Source organism: Mus caroli, chromosome X (assembly GCF_900094665.2).
Source record: "Mus caroli chromosome X, CAROLI_EIJ_v1.1, whole genome shotgun sequence".
Taxonomy (NCBI): domain Eukaryota; kingdom Metazoa; phylum Chordata; class Mammalia; order Rodentia; family Muridae; genus Mus; species Mus caroli.
This window is the reverse complement of record NC_034589.1, coordinates 128,172,035-128,194,443: the sequence shown is the minus strand read 5'-3', so window position 1 is coordinate 128,194,443 and position 22,409 is coordinate 128,172,035. Positions and strand designations below refer to the sequence as shown.

Below are 22,409 nucleotides of genomic sequence, written 5' to 3'. Positions count from 1 at the left end.
TTGCAGGGCCAGCACTTTACGGAAGAGCCATCTCCCTGAGTCAATAGTGTAGTTTTATACTTTGGAACCAGTGATACCTTTAAATATGACATAAAATGAAGAACCACAAATCATGATATACTTAATTACTTAAGAGTAAAATTACTTATATATCAATGCAAGCCTCCCTTTGAATAAATGTCAAACCGGGTAAAAAGTAATTTTAATATATAACAAAGGGTATTTTAAAAAGTCTTTTTTTTTAAATGAGGGGTATTTTTTTCAACGTGAAAAAACAACCCCAGTTAATAATAAAATGAATAACATTCATAGGAAAAAGTTTTTTTTTTTTACATGCTAGCAAGTGAGGTTTCTAGAAAAGACAAAAATAAATGATTGGCTAACAAGGATTTTTAAGTTTTAAAATAAAGACATATTGTGCTAGTGAGTTGGTTCAGTGGGCAAAGTGCTTGCTTTCAAGTCTGCTCACTTGTGCTTTTTCCTGGAACCAAAAGGTAGAAGGAGAGAACTGGCTGCTGCAAGTTGTCTTTAGGCTTCCACCTACTTGGCATGGAATGAGTCCCCTACAAATAAATCAATGTGTCAAAAATAACTAAGAAGAATAAAGGAAAATAATGTGTTACTTTTGGCCCAAGGGTTGGCAAAATATCAGCAAGCCCAGTAATACCTAGGGTTCACAAAGGTGTGAGTGAAATATCACCCTTGCTTTGGTGCCAAATAAATTAATATAGCCATTTGGAGGACAACTTTACAATATTTACTACAGTTTTCAATGGATTTATCTTTTGAGTCACTGACTTCTTGGAATTGATGTTACAGATGTAGTTGTATAATTATACAAAGATTTCATGTCTACACACAAACACACACACACACACACTTGCATACTTGGTGCAGTATTATTTAGCAACAGAAAAATAATTTGAAAACAAACTATTGAGACAAGATCTCTAGAACTGTCTGGCCTAAAATTTGCTATATAGACAGGCTGGTCTCAAAGTCACAGAGATCCTCGAACCTTAGCCTTCTGAGTTTTGGGGTAAAAGGTATTAACCAACGTGACTTGACTGGTTGGAACCGGTCTTAAAAAACTCTTCAATACGGGATCATTAGTGGAGTATTTTCTTGTTTCTGAAAAGAATGAAATAGCTCTTTGCTATACAAGTTTGAAAAATGCCCAACGTGTGTTATAGGGGGAAAAGCTGATTATAAAAGTGTATCTATAGAATATAATTTATATGCATTTATTCGATAGAATTTGTAATTAGTATATGCTGTTGAATAAAAACATGTTATAAAGAAGTAAGAAAGGTTGAACCTGGGAAGACCTGAGGGAAACTTTCACTTTTACCCAGGATTTTTCTGTAGTTGTTAAAAAATTTAAATTAAAAAAAATAATAATTCATATGCACAGCTTTTGCACTTAAAAAGAAAACAACGTCTAGTGTTTAAAAGATGACACCAGTGTTATCCCATGGACCACTGTTTTATATCACCAAGCCTATTTTGATTTCTCATGCTAGAATTGTGAAAGTAATGGAAAAGTTTGGAATCAGGCAAACTTTCTGATTCAAATTAGAGCTCTGTTATTCATGCTGGTGAGACACTGATTTTCAATGTACTTTGCCTGTGAATAGGGGATAGCAGTGTTCACATTGACAGGGTCTCTATGAGGATTTGTTGAAAGGCCAGGCATTGTGATCAGCACAGAGTTAATGCTGTCATTATTATTACTGCTGTGTCCTAAAAGTGTGCTATTCCACTGACAATGAATCACTTTGCTTTAGTTACTACCTTGCTTTTCTCCTTTAGTGATCTGTGTCCTTCATGTCCAAATATTAACTAGTTGGCAGACTGGTACCAGGTATTTCTCATGTGACCACGCTAATGGTGCCTGGAAGAATACTCGCACCAGCAATGAGCAGATAAGTGGGAACTCTGACCTACAATTGTATAAGAACTGCATGTGCATATACCAGAAAGCATGTGACAGGGTAGATGAGGTATGAAAGAAGAATATTAGTACAGAAATATTTCAAGAAGTTAAGACATTTAGGACCAGTGAGAGCCCAAGGAGTTGTGATACAGAACATGATATTGCAAGCTAATTAACAAATCATCTCTACATGGAAAATTTATGAATCTCATAAAATTCGATACTCAAACTCAGTTTGCACAATGAGGAATGTCAAGTTATATCATCAGGGAGCATCCATGCTCAAAAATCAACAGAGATTCTAGCGTTCCATCGGCTTAGAGGACCCACCAGAAACGTGCAATAAATGGCTTTCTTAAATGCTCTTTCAAATGCATTATCTTGTTGAGCTCAATGAAAACAACTACAAGCTTTATCACTTGCACAAGGAATAGAAACAGCAGAATGGACAAGACACCTATAATTGCAGAGTTCAACTTGGGTGTTTTAATTTGAGGCAATCATACAGGAAAGGATAAAGGACTAAAGGGAAACTTTACACTACTCCATGCACATGCTCTGTCAGTCTGATGAAGTAATTACAATTGTAAAATATTCTTTAGGTCTCACTGGAGTAGAAACAAGCTACTTAATTTACTTAAAAGCCACAGTCAAGTTTAAGTTCTAGGGGAATCCACATATCAAATGAGTTAAGGCAAAACCAAAAATTTGCCACTAGGAAAAGTTTAGGGTCATTTACAGTATTTTTAAAAACTAAACAAGCAAACAAACAAGCAAACAAACAAACAAACCACAGTCACCTGCAAGTGCCTTGGGATCGGGCAACCTTCCACTGCCAGGTGCTTCTGGTGGACACACACAGCTGAAATTCATGCAAGTCAAAAATGTATCGATTTGAGATGCTTGAACATCTTCTGGAGAGTACATAGGTAGAAATGCAACATCGATCGCAATCTCATGATTCAAACCTGTGAGAGAAAGACCACATGTTATTAAAAGTTCGGAGGCTTAACATATTTTGCTACTTTGAGTTTCCTGGTTTGATCTTACCTAACATGTGCCAAATAGTTTGAGCCCTGTGAAAACCTGTTGACATACTGGGAACTAAACTCAACTGCATGATGAGTTTTATATACTTTACCTCTGTATTATGTTAAACCATTAAAGAGCAGAATTTATGGATTATAAAATCAACGAAATATATTCATTTGTGGATTTATTTAGCCATGCCTCGTTGTTATAAGTGATTATATACAAGGACAAGGTAGAAATCAACTATCTCTGATGTATTTTCATATCTTTAGAAAATAAATCTAGATGAAGATAAAAACACATTTGCAACCATGTTAATTATATAATAACTTTACATGGTATATTTAGAGTTGAATTTGATTTGAATTAAAAACCCACTATTCCAATATTCAATGTTTGTTTTCTCTGAAACAAAAGTGGTTGAGAAATTCAGGAAACCTGGTATTTAAAAAAAAAGATTTATTTCATATATGTGGTTATACTGTCGCTGTCTTCAGACACAGTAGAAGACAGCATCAGATGACCATTACAGATGGTTGTGAGCCACCATGTGGTTGCTGGGATTTGAACTCAGGACCCCTGGAAGAGCAGTCAGTGCTCTTAATCACTGAGCTATCTCTCCAGCCCAGGAAAACTGATTTTTAATCATGGTCTTCTTTGTATTCAGCCTGAGTGTGCGACTTGAAGGCATGTAAAGCTTCCTATAGCTCTAAAACTAAATATGCAATCAAATAAAAGAATGCCCTTTTTCCACGCCAGAAAACTCAGGGAAAATTACTGCCAAATGGTGGGAAATTTGTTATCTCTATGGATCTAGTGATACCTTCATTCTATCCTTCTTTTAAAATCCATAAAAAGTTCATCCTTTGCCTCTAAACCATCTTTGAAAACAGGTAAGATAACATTTATATAAAAATAGCACACTTCTAACATTGATTCAATCTGGTGAGCAGTGTGACAAATTTGTGTTCCTTCTGCCCTATTCTTGCTTTTAGCTGACTCATAGCCAAAGCTAATAAAAAGTGACAACTACATATGAGTCAGCCGAGACGTACAGTCAATCTGTTTCAATCAATCTGTAGAGCACTAAAGGAAGAAAAACATTCAGTCCTGTGTTTCTCTATGACTCTTTGTTTCTATGGTTACTTTATGTGACGTATGGGAAATCTTGGCTTGACTTTTGTTTCCTGGCTATGAAACTAAGTTTGATAAAGGACCTGAAGAGATCAAGCACCACAGTCTAGTGAAGACCATCTGAAAATTAAATCTCTCATTGTCAGTGGATATTTATATGTTTTACTGCATGCATATTTACATGTGAGAGAGCAGGAAAGAAGGGGCGGAGGAGATAATAGTAAAAAAGTGTTGCTGGACAAAAGTTAGCATTGACACTATAGGAACAAAGATCAGCAGGCAGTAGTCAGTTTAGTCATGGGGAAAAAAAAAAAGCTTTGTTAGTTCCTACACTCACATCCTCCCAATTTTCAAAGGAAAATTGTCAGTGTTGAAAAGCCCACAATCTGAGCTTTATTTTATATCAGAATCAGTGCTCCCTTCGTTTAGTTTGAGCCAAACAGAAATTCCCCCCTTGGACTAGCTATATGGGAGAGGTTGCTTACATACTTTTAAAAAGCAACTTCTAACTCTATTTAAATATGAAAATACATTAAATCAATAGTGCTCAAGAAAAATAGACAAGAAGTTCACCTACCTAGAATGGTTACTTCAAAATGTCCAAGGCTTAGGGCGCTCTGAAATTCATCAAGTTTGGGGGGCTTTCCTTCTGGTGGTATGTATTTTGCAGGCTGAGAATTAAACTGCTGGGTGAGAAACTTTTCATGCTCCAAAATAAATTTCCGTGGAATACTTTCAGGATCCACGTGACCATAATGTAGGTGGTCTCTCAAGCTAAACTTCTTATCTCGCCACAGCCGGCTCTCCCATCTATCATTTATGATTCTTCTGGACTTCCCTGTGGCATAAGCAGTTGAACTTTCTCGACCTGTTCAAAACACAATGAGATAGGCACAATTGGCCCATAGACTGGCTGTATCGAGGCATTCACTCCATTAAAGAGGACAGATTAATGAGGAAGAGTTAAGCAGCTTTAGGAAACAATCACTAACAAAATGAAAGTCGAGTATCTAAAAGATAATTCTTATTAAAGTTGGGAAAGAGGGGGCTGGAGTGACAGCTTGGTTGGTCGAGGACAGTTGCTCTTGTAGAGGATACGGTTGAGCACTGCCATGGTGGCTCACAACTGTCCATAGCTCCAGTTCCAGGGGATTAAATACCCTTTTCTGACCTACGCATGTGCCAGGCACGCATGTGCTGCAGTCATACACGCAGGCAAAATAACCATCTACATATAATAAAGAAATCTTTTAAAATGTACAAAGAATTTTTTTTTAAAAAATCAGAAAGAATTAATGGATCATGTACTTTCCCCATTTGTTGGAATTATGGAGATTTGTAATTAAGTTTTTTTTAGTATGTCTACATTTTCCAAATGCTCTTAAATAAACATGTTTCATTTTTTTTAAATTTAAAATTACCTATCATGACTGCCCTCTGAAATACCCAACAAGCATCTAAGAGAGTCAGATGCAGATATTTGCACCCAACCAGTGGACAGAAGCAGCTGACCCCTGTGGTTGAATTAGGGAAAAGCTGGAAGAAGCTAAGGAGGAGAGCGACCCTGTAGGAGGACCAGCAGTCTCAATTAATCTGGACCCCTACGCGATCTCTCAGACACTGAGCCACCAACCAGGCAGCATACACCAGCTGATATGAGGCCCTGACACATATACAGAGGACTGCGGGTCTGGGTTCAGTCAGAGATGATGCACCTAACCCTGAAGAGACTGAAGGCCCCAGGGAGTTTAGAGGTTAGGTGGGATGGGGGTGGGACATCCTTGTGGAGACAGGGGCATGGGGAGGAGGTATGGGATGTGACACAGTCGGCAGGTAGATCGGGAGGGGAATAAAATCTGCAGTATTAAATAAATTAATACATACATACATACATAATCAAAAAATAAAGTGACTTTTATTTATTTTTGCATATTATCTTTATTTACATTTAAAATGGTGTCCCCTTTCCTAATTTCCCCTCTGAAAATCCGCTATCCCCTCGCCCTTCCCCTTGCTCCCCAACCCACCCACTCCTGCTTCCTGATCCTGGGATTTCCCTACACAGTGGCATAGAGCATTCACAGGACCAAGGGCCTCTCGTCCCATTGATGACTGACAAGGCCATCCTCTGCTACATATACAGCTGGAGCCATGAGTCCCACCATGTGTTTTCTTTGGTTGGTGGTTTAGTCCCTGGGAGCTTTGGGGGTGGGGGTCTGGTTGGTTCATATTGTTGTTCCTCCTATGGGGCTGCAAACCCTTTCATGTTTCTTTTACTTTATGTACAACCCAGTAAAATCAAATTCCTGACAACAGTAATATTCACGCATTTATTTATTGTTTGTGTCAGTTAGTCATGGCTCAGAATCTTGAGGGCATCTCAAGCAGGGCATTGTCCAGATTGAACAGCTCTGGAGCCATGTCTGTGAGAAATTACCATGACTAATAATTGATAGGTAATAGCTCAGGCCACTGTAGGCAGTGCAATTCCTGGGCTATAGGGTAGCTTGGCAAGCCAGAGGAAGCAAGCCAATAAGCATCATTCCTCTCTGGTTTCTTGCTTCAGTTCCTGTTTTCAGTTCCTGCCTTTGGCTTCCCTCCATGATGGATGGACTCTCAAATGTAAGCCAAACAAATCCTTTCTTCCCTCAAGTTGCTTTTAGTTGGTGTTTTATCACAGCAACAGAGAAGCACACTAAAATAGCTTGTATTTCAAAGCTTTATATAGTCCAAGATGGACTATTAACTCATTATGTAACTGAGGCTGGCCTTGAACCTCTGATCATTCTGCCTTGGGCTCCTGAGGGCTGGAGTTACAGGTAACTATAGAAATCACTCATTGATGGTAGAATTCAAGCCTAAAATAAAACTGTTATTTTTTGCTAAAAGTGATCTGAACAAATACAGTCTTTTTCTCTAATAACATTTCTCCTACAAAAAATATTACATTTAGTATGTCTGATACTCCTTTCACATACAAATAGCATATGGTAAAGAAAGAGGCAAATAAGTTGAGATGAAATATCTCAGGACTTGGGCTGGTAAAGTGGCTCTGTGGGTAAGGGAGCTTGCTGTGGTGTGAAGGGACAATCAACTCTCACAAATTGTCCTCTGAACTTTACATATATGCAAACACAATGAAATGCTTAAAAGAGGTCTCTATTCTTATTTTTATTTTAAGTTCTCTATGTGTATAACATATGCATGTGTGCATGCAGACACATGTGCATACAGGGTCAGAGGGTAATGTTGACTGATCTCCTATATTGCTTCCCACCTTAGTTTTTGAGACAGGTTCTTTAACTGAACATGAAACTTACTGATCATCTAGAGTGGCTGGCCAGCCACCCCCAGGTATGTGCCTGTTTCTGTGTCTGTGGCAGTTGAATTACAGGTATGTGTTTCTCTGTTTCTCTTTTTAAGTGGGTGTTAGGGATCTGAGCTCAGCCTGTCAGACTCACAGTACAAGTACTTTGATGAGGGAGTCATTTCCCTAGGACCTTATTTGCTATTAAGGAGCTAATTTATTATCTATGTACAATTCAACTGGTATGTTTAGAAACTAAATATAATATTATAAGTTATCCCTTCCACATCACAACATTCATTCAACAATTGTACCTAATATACATCAGACATGGTGCTAAAGAATTTGGTACAAAGAATATTTTGATTGAATAATACACCATTAGAAGTAAAGACACATACGTGCTAAAATAAGAACAACAACAACAAAAACAGAATTTTTTCTTTCTTTTTTTTTTTTTTTTCTGGGACAGGGTTTCTCTGTATAGCCCTGGCTGTCCTGGAACTCATTCTGTAGACCAGGCTGGCCTCGAACTCAGAAATCTGCCTGCCTCTGCCTCCCAAGTGCTGGGATTAAAGACGTGCGCCACCACGGCCGGCCAAAAAAAAAAAAAAAAAAAACAGATTTAAACATAAGACTCTCATGTTGTCATTTCTACAGTCGAAGGCAAGCTACTTAATGAGCAACTGTAATTTTAAGTTGCTTCTCTGAAGTGGCTTACATCCTGCTGTTGTTTCCTGTCCTAGCATAAGAAAGCACTGAAAGGCAGCGGCATGAGACATGTGACTTCGAGTTCCAGGTGTGCTATGATAACATTGTCTAAAAGAAAAAGGTGAGCAGCAACAAGCAACAATTAACTACTCAGGTGACCCAAACGTTATCGGACATTCCTACAGCATGAACAAGTCATATAGTATTTTGATCTTTTAAAAGTATCTCTTACATTATAAAAAGTTATAGTAATGAACTTGGTAGGAATAAGTCTCACACATACATAGACAAACACAAATTAACACACACACACACACATATACATGTGTGTACCCACAAAAAAAATGTATTACTAAAGACTAACAGGGTATACCGGGGTTTACATGTTTTATAAAATTTCCCCTCCAAACCTTGTTCTATATTTTTATCTTAGTAAACTCGGATTATAATTTCCTACTTGAATTATATGTTCCCAACAAATGAATATGAAATAAGTACAGGCAACAGTGGCAGTTACAGGTTGGGAATAACTACTTGTCAAAAGAAATTGGGAAAAAAAAATCTATTCATAGTTCAGGCTTTCCTAAAAATGAGATGAAGAATAAACTAGAACTATTTTATATACTTAGCTTGAACACTACTAGAATTATTATACAAAAGATATATTTGTTTATCTTATGAAAAAAAGAAAGACATGCCACTACACAAATTAATGTTATCAATGTGGACTGGAGAGATGGCTCAGTAGCTAAGAGCATGGGCTGCTCTTGAAGGGGACCCAGGTTTTGCTCCCGGAACCCACACAGTATCTTACAATTGTCTGTAATCTCAGCTCTAGGGGATCTGACACATACATGAAGACAAAACAACCATCCATATAAAATAAAAATATTTAAAAACAGTTATCCACAGTGATGGAATAGGAGATAGGGGGCATTATGAAAACCAAAATTCTTTAAATATATATTCTTTGGTATAGTTAACTTTGGAACTATGCTGACAATTAGCCAAATTATAAAGTGAGCATTATTTAAATATATTTAAAGAAATCAATCCCTAAGCAATAAAATACAAGAAATGAACTTTAATATCTACCTAGTTTACAACAGAACCATGCAGAAAGAAATGTTACAAGTTATCAAGCTATAACAGTAGGTATACATTTAAAACAAACAGAACCACATTTTCTGTATCCGTTCTTCTGTCATGGGACATCTGTGTTGTTTCAAAATGTAGTTCATTTACACAATGGAATATGACTCGGCTATTAAGAACAAGGACATCCTGAGTTTTGCAGGCAAATGAATGGAACTAGAGAATATCATCCTGAGTGAGGTAACCCAGACCCAAAAGGACATGCATGCTATGTACTCACTAATAAGTGGATATTAGCCAAAAAAGTACAGAATACCCAAGATAAAATCAACAGATTTCAAAAAGGTTAACAAGCTGAAGGGCACAAGTGAGAATGCACCAGAGACCTGGGAGGTGAGAGACTCTCCGGACTAAAAGGTAGGAAGGGACCTTAGATGAAATTCATTGGGGAGAGGGAACTTTTTTTTTTTTTTTTTCGAGACAGGGTTTCTCTGTGTAGCCCTGGCTGTCCTGGAATTCACTCTGTAGACCAGGCTGGCCTCGAACTCAGAAATCCGCCTGCTTCTGCCTTCCAAGTGCTGGGATTAAAGGTGTGCGCCACCACCACCCAGCTTGGGAAGAGGAAACTTGTAGAGCCCACCTCCAGCAGAAAGACAGGGCATCAAGTGAGAGATGAAGTTGCCTTCCCACAGTCAAAACTCTCACCCATAATTGTTCCTGTCTGAAAGAATTGCAGGGATGGAAATGGAGAGGAGCCTGAGGAAAAGAAGGTCCAGCGCCATGACCGAAGTGGGATTCAGCTCAGGGGGAGGCTCCAAGGCCTGACACTATTACTGAGGCTATGGAGCGCTCACAAAAAGGGACCTAGCATAACTGCCCTCTGGAAGACCCAACAAGCAGTTGAAAGAGTCAGATGCAGATTATTTGCACCCAACCAATGGACAGAAGCAGCTGACCCCTGTTGTTGAATTAAGGAAAAGCTGGAAGAACCTGAGGAGAAGGGCAACCCTGTAGGAGGACCAACAGTCTCAATTAACTTGGACTCCTGAGATCTGGACCACCAACCAGACAGCATACACCAGCTGATAGGAGGCCCCCAATACACGAGGACTTGCCGGGTCTGGGTTCAGACAGAGAAGGTGTACCTAACCCTCAAGAGATTGGAGGCCCCAGGGAGTTTAGAGATCAGGTGGGGTTGGGGGTTGGGGGTGGGGACATCCATGTGGAGACAGGAGGATGGGGAGGAGGTATGGGATGTGGAACACTCGGCAGGTAGACCGGGAGGGGAATAAAATCTGCGGTTTTAAATAAATAAATAAATAAATAAATAAATAAATAAATAAATAAATAAATAAAAGATGAAAAAAACCCTAAAACTAAAAGAACTGCCAAGAAACCTTTAAAACATTTAAAAAACCTTTTCAATTTGTGATAGGTATTATGGTTTTCCTATGTCCCCAAAGGCTCAGATATTGAAGGCTTTTTTTTTTTTTTTTTTTTTTTGCATCTAATGGTTCAATTCATTGAGAGGTTATTTAATAATGAGGCCTTATGTCTCACCAGTGGATCTATCCCTTGGTGGCTTTTCAGATATACAACATATCCTTGATTGCCAGGGCAGTTTCACAGATGTTCTTAAAGAAAAGTTGCAGTCCTTGATTTGAGTGATTTTATAGGGGTTTCTGGGTCAAGGGAGCAGGGAACCACTTTCATAGGTCACCTCAGGCTTGATTACAGAAAGAGGAAGCATAGAGCTTGGATTCTTACAGAGGAATACATTTCTTTTATTTTAATCTTGAATGTGAAAACATATTTGTTTATTTGAATTAGAAGTATAAGGGTGAAGTAATATTTTGACTTAACATTACCTAAATACCTAATAAATAGTAAGGTAAGCAAGCACTTTTTCTAGTTCTACCTACCACGGGGGCTTAGAAAGAACTAGACAGCTCTATTTGCAAGCCTACAGTGCCCTGACTATAACTGGTAACTAATATAGCTGTGGAGAAGATGGCTGCTTTCATGTCTGAGGAAAGAATGTTCAAGAGGAGTTTGTAAATATGCTGCCAAGCTATTAGAAAAATTCCAAAAAGTCCTACGACAGTCATACATCACTAGGGTCATATGAACAGTATAAGCATACATGAAGAATTTCTGACCCATTAACCCTGGCGGTGTCACTAGTCATGACAGTGAATATGAAAAAATACCAAAGGAAGCAAAACCAAGCCAAGACAACAACAAATCTACCCCACAACTGGTTACTTCTGCAGGGTTCTCGGGATGCAAATCATTACTTTGAACACTGAGAAAGAAAAATGAACTACACATCTACATAACCTTCTAAGCCAGGAACTGTCTCCTTATGGAGCTGTTTATCTTCTCAGGCAATGGATAAAGAAGGGAATATAAAATCATATGACCTTTTGGACCTCAACAAGAAAACTTTATAAGCGTCTAGAAAAAAGGCACAGCAAGCGTGTTAGAGCTCCTGTCCCTCAGCAGGGAACAAGGAACAAGGAACAAACAAAACAAAGCAAAACACCAGACTGAGTCTCCCTCTCACTGTCAGCCCTAATCACAAATACATATAAGTAACACAAATGAACTCAGCAGGGTGTGTGTGTGTGTGTGTGTGTGTGTGTGTACACTATTAAATAAATAATATGAGGCTGTGTGTAGGGCACTTGAGAAGCTGGAGCAGGGAGAATAGGGTGGAAATGCTGACTCCAAAAATGTAATTAAATAAAGAAAACCTTTAATTATTAAAAAAAAAATTAAACAGAAATTGTCAGAACTGACTGGGCAAGAAAGCTGTGACAAGAGTTCAGAGTGATCGTGTGAACACAGTCCGGATACAGACAACTTTAAAACAGCAGGAAAGCTTTATGGACTTTTAATTACCTTTGCTCTGGCCCTCCCTAGGTACAGCAGGATTGGAAGGTACCTAAGGAAGCCAGGGTTTACTGTGTGGGATCCTGGTCCTGGACACCTTATACAACTATGAAGTAGCTTTCTGTGTTCTTTAGATTGTGGGCGGCGGATGGGGTGTGTGAGCTCATGCGTGTGTGCAGGGCAAAGGTCAACAACAGCTATCTTTCTCTTTGCGTTCTACCTTAGTGGAATTTTTTTTATTAACATTTTGTCTATGCAAATATTTTGATAATATTCTTCACCTCCCCCAGTTCCTCCCAGATTATCTTCGCCTTCCAATTTCATGGTTCTCACTCAGAAACAAACAAACAAAAACACAAAAAGGAAAAATACAAAACAAAATAAAACAAACAAAAAACCCTGAAAATCAATGTTTTGATTTCCATCTTAAGTTTTTAGACAGGATGTCTCACCAAACCTACTTTATTTTTAGGTTGGTTGGTGGGTCAGCAACTCAGGGTATCTCTTCGTCTCATTTTGCCCCGTTCCACCCGGGGGCTTACTGCTTCACGCTGCCACGCCTAGCTTTTTACACAGCTGGAGATCCAGACTCAGGTCTCCATTCTGATACAAGCAGTTTACTCACTGAGCCATTTCCCAGACCAATTTAGATATCTTCTGACGTGGCAGGGCATACCTGAAGTACAAAATAAGGTCCTAATCTCTGGTTCATGTAACTTAACTGAAGGCTGAAAAGGCAGTTGGTATGCCTTAAAAGCACAGTGCAGTGGATAAACCACCTGTAGAAATCTAAATCAGGAGACTGGAACTGAGATAAAGAGTCAGTTGTCTAAGGTCACAAAGGAAAAAGCAGTTTGAAATTTTGGGATTGAAACTGGTGAATTCAAATCACACATACATCATCTTAGGAAACTGGGAGCAGGCTCCCTCTGAGTGGCAAACTCAGAAAAGACCCGAGACCTTCAACTTTCACTTCAGGCTGCTCCTAAGGCTCTGGGGAGGTCCAGGTAAGCACTGAAGGACAGGCACAGCACAGAGTCAATCAGCCACGCTTGGGAGAAGTGGTATTTCATTGTAATTTCTGTTGTTCGGGGAAATGTCTGTCAGGACAATAGAGGGACACAATTAAGGAACGGAGAATTGTGTAGCTACATACAATGAGTTTCTCCCAAGAATTTGAGGAAGTTACTAGGTAGAAAAAAGGGACATTTATAGTTTAGGGGGGAAAAGGAGCAAGCCCTTTGAGGAAGAAAAAGCTGATTTCTATAGTCACTGCATCATAATATTCTAAATGTTCAGTTTTCTATTAATAAGAAGCTAAAACTTTACAAAGGAGAAAGTGGATTTAGTTGTTATTATATTTTGCTGTTTGAATAATTTTCACTTTTTCCATTTTTTCATGACCCACAGTATTCAATAGCACCATATTTCATATTGTTACTGTTTTCAGAAGCAGCGAGATATAAAAATATTAGCAATAGGAAAACATCAAAATTAAACCAGAGAAACAGTACTTGAACCAAAGTCAAAATATCAAAGAGGAAGAACTACAATAATAAAAATCAAACAAATGAACCCGCAGGGGTGGGAGGGGGCGGCAATTACAGAAAAAGAGACTTCAGTGGAGAGCTTTAATGGTATTTTTTCCGAAGGGAGCAAGAGAGTCAGCAAAATGGGAGGTCCATTAAGGGCACAAAGGGAACTGAGCTAAGAAAACCTAGGCCTAGGGAACAGGTGTGTCCACTCTAGGCTGACCAGAGCTGATGTTATCAGTTATAAAGGAAGGGAAGGCAAGGGTACTTGGGGAAAGAATGGCCCTAGGTTTCACAATGAGACCCATTAGAACAAAATGGGTGAAAGGTATGACAAAAGAAAGAAACACAAAAGCAAGCAAGAACCAGCTTGGACAGCACAAAAACGTGCTTTACAGCAGAATTTTCATTAAAAAAAAAAAAACCCTACAGGGCCAACATGATGAAAAATTTAAAAATATATATATTTAATTAAAAAGAGAAACTAAGCAACAAATGTTTATAAAAATGGGGGGTTGGAACCCTTCTTTGGTGGGACTATAATATACCCAGTGTGGAACTCACTGAGGATATTCACAAAAATAGAACTGTCTTATGATTCAGCTATAACAATTCTAGGCACAGAATCGAGATGACAAGAAGACCATTCACCAGCCGAGGAAAGAGAGCCCAGAAGAAACCCAACCGACCTCCATAGCTTTTAGTTCCAGACTGTGTGGGAAAAAAAAAAAATGTCTGCTGTTCTAAGCTCTGACTATGGTATTTCATTAGTTTGACCCTTGCAAATGAACATAGTTGCTAACCTCTCATGGAATTCTCAGTCTCTTCCAGTTGAAACAAAGTGTGGGGACCTGAGAAGGTGGTAGCTTTCCTGGCTCATGGCTTCCCTACTTTCAGTTTCTATTAACATCTACATCAGTTACATTTTCAAAGTTATGTCTCATTTCTTTTCTTGTTCTTCATTTTTATAACCACAACTATATATTCCTGGACTCATCATCATATCCACATTCGGAAATCATTGGGAAAAGGAAACCACGTGACTCTTTCTAATTATTATCTTCAGAGTTCTTTGTTTTGGTGTCTAGATTACAAGATTCTTCCTATAGTATGTCCTTCACTGATTTAGTCCTTTGACCACTTAGACTACCTTCTGCCTCTTGCTTTTGATGTAGCACACCAAAACTAGAACAGACCCCCAGACACTGACTGACTCCATGATAGAAGTGCCACCCAGGCATAAAACTCAACACATAGACAGCACAATCAGCCACAACTAAAACAAAGATACAATCCATCAAAGTCCATAGTTCTGGGAAAGTCTCTAACTGTGCTAACCTTGCCTCTTGGCTTCTGTAGTTCTGCTTCTGGCTAACTGTTCTTGTTAACTGAAGTGTGTCGACCCAGGGCATCTTTTTTTTTTTTTTTTTTTTTTGTGCTTAAAAGCTCACCCGGAGAAAGGCTTGGTGTTACATTGAGATCCTGAATACCCAGAGTAGTCATCCACTGGCTAATAAAGACTTTGTATTGGCTAGAATCCATGTCTAAGTACTCTTTAGGATGAGTACCCTACAACTAAAAAAACACCTTGTTCTAGTTTGACGTTATATAAAATTTATTCTTTTTGAGCTTGTGCAAAAACTAATCTTTGCCTATATACCTGATAATTTGTCAAAACTCTACTTATTGTTTATGAATTAATTAGATATTTCATGGAAACAAGTCTCTCAAGCCCATTTTTACCTTCCTTAAAGCAATAGAAAAACTGGGTAAAGACTAACACAGTATTAATATACTCATCAGTCAGACTTATCTATTTCTAAACTTACGTTTGTCGTTGCTGCAAAAATGTTTTTCATAGTTTAAACTTAATTTTGTTGTGGAAAAATTCAAACAGTAAGACAAGACTGGCCTTCAGGCCTGTCTGTGAGACATCATCTTGTTCACTACTTGATTTAGGAAGGCTCGGGTATCATCCCTGGGTAGGTTTGAGCCATTGCAGGAAAGGTACTGAATAGCAGCAAGGAAGTAAGATAGTTAGCAGCATTTCTTCCTCATCTTTGCTTTAAGCCTGCCTCCAGGTCCCAATTTTGAGCTATTTCCCTGGCTTCCTTCCATGATGGATTATAACTTGTAAGATAAAATAAATCGATTTCTCTGTTCCTCCCTAAATTTCTTTTGGTTTTGACACTTATCAGAGCAACAGACAGCAAACTGGAACCATTACTGACCTATGCTAACAGCCTTTGGAAGTACTTTTTAAAGATTGATTTTGTTGTTGGTGTTTGGTTTTTGTCAACTTGACACAAACTAGGGCCATCTGGGAAGAAGGCATCTTAGTAGAGAACATAGGATTGGATCGTAGGAAAGTTTGTAGGGCATTTTCTTGAATGATGGTGTGGGAGGACCTATATCAGCTTGGGTAGTGCCACCGTTAAACTGATGTTCTGGGTACTTTAAGAAGCCAGCCTGACCAAGCCATTAAGCAGCATTTTTCTATGGCTTCTGCATCAGTTGTTGCCCCAATTGCCCTGGATGATAGATTACAAATTATAAAAGGAAATAAACACTTTCCTACCCAACTTGCTTTTGGTCATGGGGTAAAACATTTTCCATAGAAATATGAAGAGAAGAGTTCAAATTCTATGAACCAAGTAAAGCAGGTAATTTGCTGATTCTACAGGGATATAGAAGGCAGAAACAGGAGAATCTTGGATATTCAGAACCCACATAGCCTGGTGTACATATTGGCTTTATCAAGGTAGAAGTTGAGAACTGGCATTCAAGGTTATGCTCTGAGTTCCACATGCCATAGCACATAGGCACTTGCACATACTCATCACACATACACACACACACACACACACACACATGCAAACCCAGCATTTCATATCACGTAGCTATCAATAAAAACTGTACCAAAATCTTTGGCACCATTTACTGATAAGTCACATTTAAGAAGCTAGTAGAAACAAAATGCTAGCTTCACCTTTGTCTGGGTGAAGAACTGAAATAAAATACACACCAAAAGCCAAGATAGAGGTAAAGGGCTAAAATGTTGAATCTAGATAGATGATCCCTTGGCAGTGACTTAAGGTGTATGTGTGGAGGAAGGGGGCTCTAGGAGGAGAAGGGGGCTGTGACCAGGATGTAAAGTGAATAAATAAATTAATTAGTGGAAAAAGACTCCATTTAAACCAAATAATTCTAATGGCATCTTACCAGGACTAAATTCCACTATGAAATCACTTCAGAAGCCAGCCCTAAATTTAATCCAGTTAACTGGCTAGGAAATTACACTTGCTTAGAACACTGTATTCAACCTCTTCTCCCTTGAAAGTACCCTCTGTGCTCAATTATGAACAAATGAACAAAAAAACCCAGAGAACACTTACTTGAATTTACTTATTCGGCCTGCCAATTAAAATTAAACCTACTTAAACATTATTCTGCTAAAACTAAAACCCATATTTGCTGCTACCAAAGGAACATTTCTCTAATTACTTTCACTCTTAAAGAACATCATCATTAGTCATTTATTAATACAAGTGGTGCCTACCTAATAGTCTTATGGACAGTAGAAAAAAAAACATTGAAGAGAAAACTTTAAGACAAAAAATGTTGATAGAAGTCACTCTTAAGACAGAAGAAACTGCTTTCATTTTGTAGTCACAATGGCTACATTTTAGGAGCACCTGAATAATGCTATACAAATTTATGTGGCAAATATGTCTCCTTGAACACTTTTCTTCCTTTTGGGAGTTGCTGTGCTTTGAAACGTCCCTTTTGGGTTTAAAATGTACTAAATATTTAGAAATAAACATTTCATTTCGTTGAAAGAGCAGTTCTCAGCAGCAGATAGGATCATGAGCACAGAGCACATGGCCCCAGTCATAAGACTGATGAGATTGTGATAAGTTCCCTTGCACAAACATCTGTCCTTCTTCCTGGAGGCATCAACCTTAACCTTCTTTTCTGCTTGTCAGTGTTTTCTGCTTTGTATCGGGGTTAAACTATTCCTTCTAGCCAATAGCATCTCTATGTTGATGGTGAATCCCTCTTTAAAGCACATTTTACGTTTTCAATACTTGGTAGCTATTCAGATAAATTAATCAAAAAATGAGTTAAACATACAATTATACACATTTATGGGGTGCAATAAAATGCTTACATATGTATATACAATGTATAATGGTGAAAGCAGGGTAACTAGAACATCTATTACCTCATAAACTTAGCATTTGTGTTTGGATCCATTTCTAATCTCTTCTAGGTATGTACAATTAAATGTCAACTCTACTAGCCCTAATGTGTTATAGAACAGTAGAAATAAGTCCTCTTAATTGTACCCTGATACCTTGTAAGCATCCTGTCTCCATGCTTATATTTCTATTCCCAGGCTCTGGTAGCAATTATTATAGTTGCATTCACTTTTCAATATTTTTAATGATGACATAAACCAATATGAAAAGCTTTATCTGTTGCTTATGGGAGCTATAACACAATGCTGGAAATGAAATCAAATACTAATGTGTATGCAACAGAGTTCTACCAACTTTTGTAAGAGATAATAACTAAAACATCAAGACACAATGGAATGAACATACTTGGTATGTTGTGTTTGCTTCCTTTCATTTGTGCAGAAGAATATGGCTGAGGAACAGGAACCCTGCAAATGAGAAGAAAATAAGATAACCACAAATGATAAAAAACAAGACTTAGATAGGAAAAAAACCTCATTGAGTCTATTCAGAACTTATTTTAATCCAATAATGTAATTCATACATTTCTTAAAGTAATACATTAAATATAACCCTAATTACCAATAAATGCATACATAATGTATTTGAAAACTCTCCGATGGAGTTGTTAAATTTTATTATAAAAAAGAACATTTAACTTCATTATAGACAAACTAAAGATGCAAACATTGTCAATATCGTATGGGAATTTCAAAATAAGTGCAATGACCTTGTTTGTTCTCCTGTTTTTATTCAACAGTTCTGTAAAACAGCCACTTTTCCTGTCCTACAACTTTACTTCATAGTTAGTTCCATACTACTTCAGATCTGCATTTATTTTTTTTAAGCAAGAAACAATTCTATGCCTCTTTTCTTCTGTTTGATTAACTTTCTTTTGTCCTTCAAACTTTAACTCAGTTATTTCCTATAGAATCCTAGCCTGATTTTTATTCAGGGCTAACTTCTCCTTTTAAATGCCAAGATAGTACCAGAATAAACAGTGTTGTCTGATGCTGTCCTCTGTGTGTGGCATGGCCATTGCCTTCTTGAACTATCAACAGCTGGGATTACTAAAGATAGCACAAGAAGATTGGCCTCATTGATGTTCCTTCATGAAGGGAGGGGGCAGAAGATTTCCTACCCTTCCTGGAATTGAATTCTATAAGCATTTAACAGTGGCTAGGAAGTTAACAGTGGTTAGGAAGGGGGAGGGCGGTTCTTCAGTGGTAGAGCTGCTCCTAAATTCCCTATGTTCTAGTAAATGACTCCTTACCCATTACCCTATTAATCATCCCAATTAAACCCACTGGCGTAACAAGCTAGGTGTGGGAAGAATCACTGGAAATAGTTGTCCATCTTACCAGAGAAAGTTCACCTAACACACAACCCTAATCCACGTCACAACAGAATTACAAAGGAATATTGGAGAAGTAGAATGGTGTCTGTTGTAGGCTATGAAGCATGCAACTGAAGCTAAGCTGTCTGGGGGTAGAACATCTATGCAGGAAATCCAGGTATGGTTGTCTTTCCTGGTGTAGTACAAAATGATGTGCCTTCTTGCTTTAGTGGCCCTGGCATTGTCCCTGGCATAGCTAAACAAGGCTGTGTTGAAAGTACAGTGTCCCTGGAGAATTCCACTTTGGCTGTCTTCCTTTTTGTGGTATGGAATGGCAAGATGGCCTGATGGATGGCATCTATCATGTGAATGGAGAGATTTCCCTCAAATGGTTGATGAAGAATATATTATAATACACAGAAGTAACATATATGGGACAGAATCTTAAGCAAGCTGTGGTGTCACTTGTGTGGTCTTTGCTCTGGGCAATAAGACAAGTAATTGAGTTTCAGTTTTCTGCCTAGAATGATTCTGCTTATGTGATGGAAGAAATACAAGAAGAAAAAAAAAAAAAACCATGTTCTGCACTAGCTACTAAATTAGCAGGAAAAAATAAAGGCTGGAGGAGGAAAGGGAAGAGAGAATAGGATAGAGGAACTAGCTTGTAATTTCTTATTGTAGAATAAGGAAAATGATATAACTTATATCTGTCCTAAATAGACTATCTTGGGATACCCAAACTTGGATTCTGTAGGAAGAACTGGGAAATGAAGAAGAACAAAGTGAGATAGGAGTGATACAAGATACCTCTCAGGTCTTTAATACAGAGTATGGTGGTTTGAATATGCTTGGGCCAAGAAGTGGTACTATTAGGATGTATAGCCTAGTTGGAGTAGGTGTGGCCTTGTTAGAAGAAGTGTGTCATTGTGGGGGTGGTGTTTGAGAACCTCCTTCTAGCTGCCTGGAAGACAGTCTGCTCCTGGCTTCCTTTCGATGAAGATGTAGAACTCTCAGCTCCTTCTGTACCGTGCCTGCCTGGATGCTTCCATGCTCCTGCCTTGATGATAATGAACTGAACCTCTGAACCTGTAAGCCAGCCCCAACTAACAGTTGTCCTTATAAGAGTTGCTTTGGTCATGGTGTCTGTTCACAGTAATGGAAACCCTAGCTAAGACACAGAGGAAGGAAAACATGCAGAATACAGGGAGAGCCTTAATAATGTCCTGAAATAATAACATGAACTACTATAATCTGGAATAGTTTGACTTAGTATTGTGCTCCTTTCTATAAGACAAAGGCTACATAATGAGGGAAATCATTCCCTAATTGATTGACTTATAAGAGCCCTTAGAGACACTTGGTTATCACTGGCTAAGGTCCTCATGAGCATCAGGAACTTGAAGACAATAGAATGACAAGCACTAGTGAAGGAAGTAAGTATGCACAGGCAGTCTTTGATGCTCAGTTCACTGAGCCAGATAGGACTGTGTTCACACAACAGCCAAGGAAGGGGATGGCTGATGCAGCAGGGACCTAGGGACTGGTATGGAGCTTTAGTGGCTTTGCTGAACTCCATGGTGGCACACAATCTTTGAAGCAGGAGAGATTAAAAGACTCAGATTGGCATGTACATGAGGTTTGTAAAGTGTTAAAGCAATTTAAAGGACTTAAGCAAAGACACTTAAGAAAGTGTTTGTCTAGGTCACCCAAAAAGCAAATATGGCAAGAAGTGTGTGAAGCCAGAGTTTCTAAAGAAAAAATAAGTCAGAAAGCCAAATTCGATTCTTGTGAGCATGAAGGTATAGTGAAAGAGCAGTGAGGGTTAGTAAGACCAAGCTTGCTTCAGGAGTGCACTTTGCCCCCAGAATTGGCAGTGCACATCTCTCTTCTATAAGAAGGATGCTGGGAGTAGGAATTTCTTTGTTTAGCTCAAGGCTGTCTCAGTAGCAGATGTGGTCAACGGAAAAGTCATCAGCCAGGTGGAGCTTGGCCCTAGAGATCGCCAGATGCAAGGAGCCTGTGAGGAAACAGCAGGTGAGAGCATAGCCTTGACTCTGGGACAAAGAGAATGTGCTCACGCGTTGCAAGGCAGTTTTATAGATGGTGTAATGCTAACCAGTGAGACTTTTGTAGATTTAGAAAAGCATCTGAGAGACATGAAAGCTCCCCTGAAGGAGGAAGGATAGAAGATCACTTCACACAGGGCACAGACACTATGGAAATCTTTAAAACTCGTGAGATCTTTTGTGGTTTGGACAGGTACAGAGGATGGCCTAGTTGGCCATCAATGGGAGGAGAGGCCTCTTGGTCTTTCGAAGATCATATGCCCCAGTACAGGGGAATGCCAGGGTCAGGAAGCAGGAGTGGGTGGGTTAGGGAGCAGGGTGGGGGGAGGGTATAGGGGACTTTCAGGATAGCATTTGAAATGTAAATGAAGAAGATATCTAATAAAACAATATTATGTAAATAAATAAATTTTTAAAAAAGAAAAAAAAAAGGAAAGGTACAGATGACACACAAAAGAGTGAATGAGAAAAATCCTGAAATACCCAGTGTCTATACAAGTTAAAATCACAGTTTGAGAGTGTGAACATAGGTACTCTGAATGGGCAGGAAAAGATGGTCCCAGAAGCCATGTGATTATTAGATGAAATTTCTATTATTGGGGTTGGGCTACTTCCCTGGGAGCTGTTATCCAGGGAGGATTCTGAGGTCCCTAAAACAATACAGGCTACTGACATTGATGTTGACTGTCCATCTGTTAGACTGTGAAGATACCACAGGTTTTGGTTGTAGAGTATGAAGAAATTAAACTTGAACAGGGCTGGAAACTTCCCACCCGTTGGCCAGTTTTCATAGTGTTACATGCTGTTGGGGAGGGACAGCCATAAACATTCCTACATGGTTATGGACTCTGCGTGTTATATCACCAACATGCCAGGCAAGATGCCCACTAGTGCAATAGTGACATGACTGTTTTATGATTCGATTTGGCTCACTCCAAACAAGAGAATTTGAAATTAGTATTATAAAGGTAGTCAAAGTCCCATGGCTAAGGAGATCATAGGAAAGCTACAGTTATTGTTTTATTTTTTTTTCTCAGTATACTGTTACCCTCTCAACATTTATTATACTGCTATGACCTGTGGCCAGGAAAGCTTCTTTTTGAAGCAGCTAGCACTTATTATAG

At 38.6% G+C, this 22,409-nt stretch overlaps 1 protein-coding gene across 5 annotated transcripts in view; it reads right to left on the bottom strand.

The window, feature by feature from the left end:
- Radx (RPA1 related single stranded DNA binding protein, X-linked) overlaps window positions 1-22,409 on the bottom strand; it is a 72,657-nt gene that overhangs the window by 6,203 nt on the left and 44,045 nt on the right. For 3 of the 5 annotated variants that reach the window (XM_021153702.2, XM_021153704.1, XM_029473433.1), the window contains 3 exons: window positions 18,250-18,311; window positions 4,680-4,970; window positions 2,737-2,904 (listed from right to left, as the gene is read on the bottom strand). In XM_021153702.2, coding sequence (XP_021009361.1) covers window positions 2,737-2,904; window positions 4,680-4,970; window positions 18,250-18,311 — 521 coding nt within the window. Of the gene's footprint in view, window positions 1-2,736; window positions 2,905-4,679; window positions 4,971-11,902; window positions 11,911-18,245; window positions 18,312-22,409 lie in introns of all 5 variants that reach the window. The other 2 variants (XM_021153705.2, XM_021153706.2) reach the window with 1 other exon arrangement.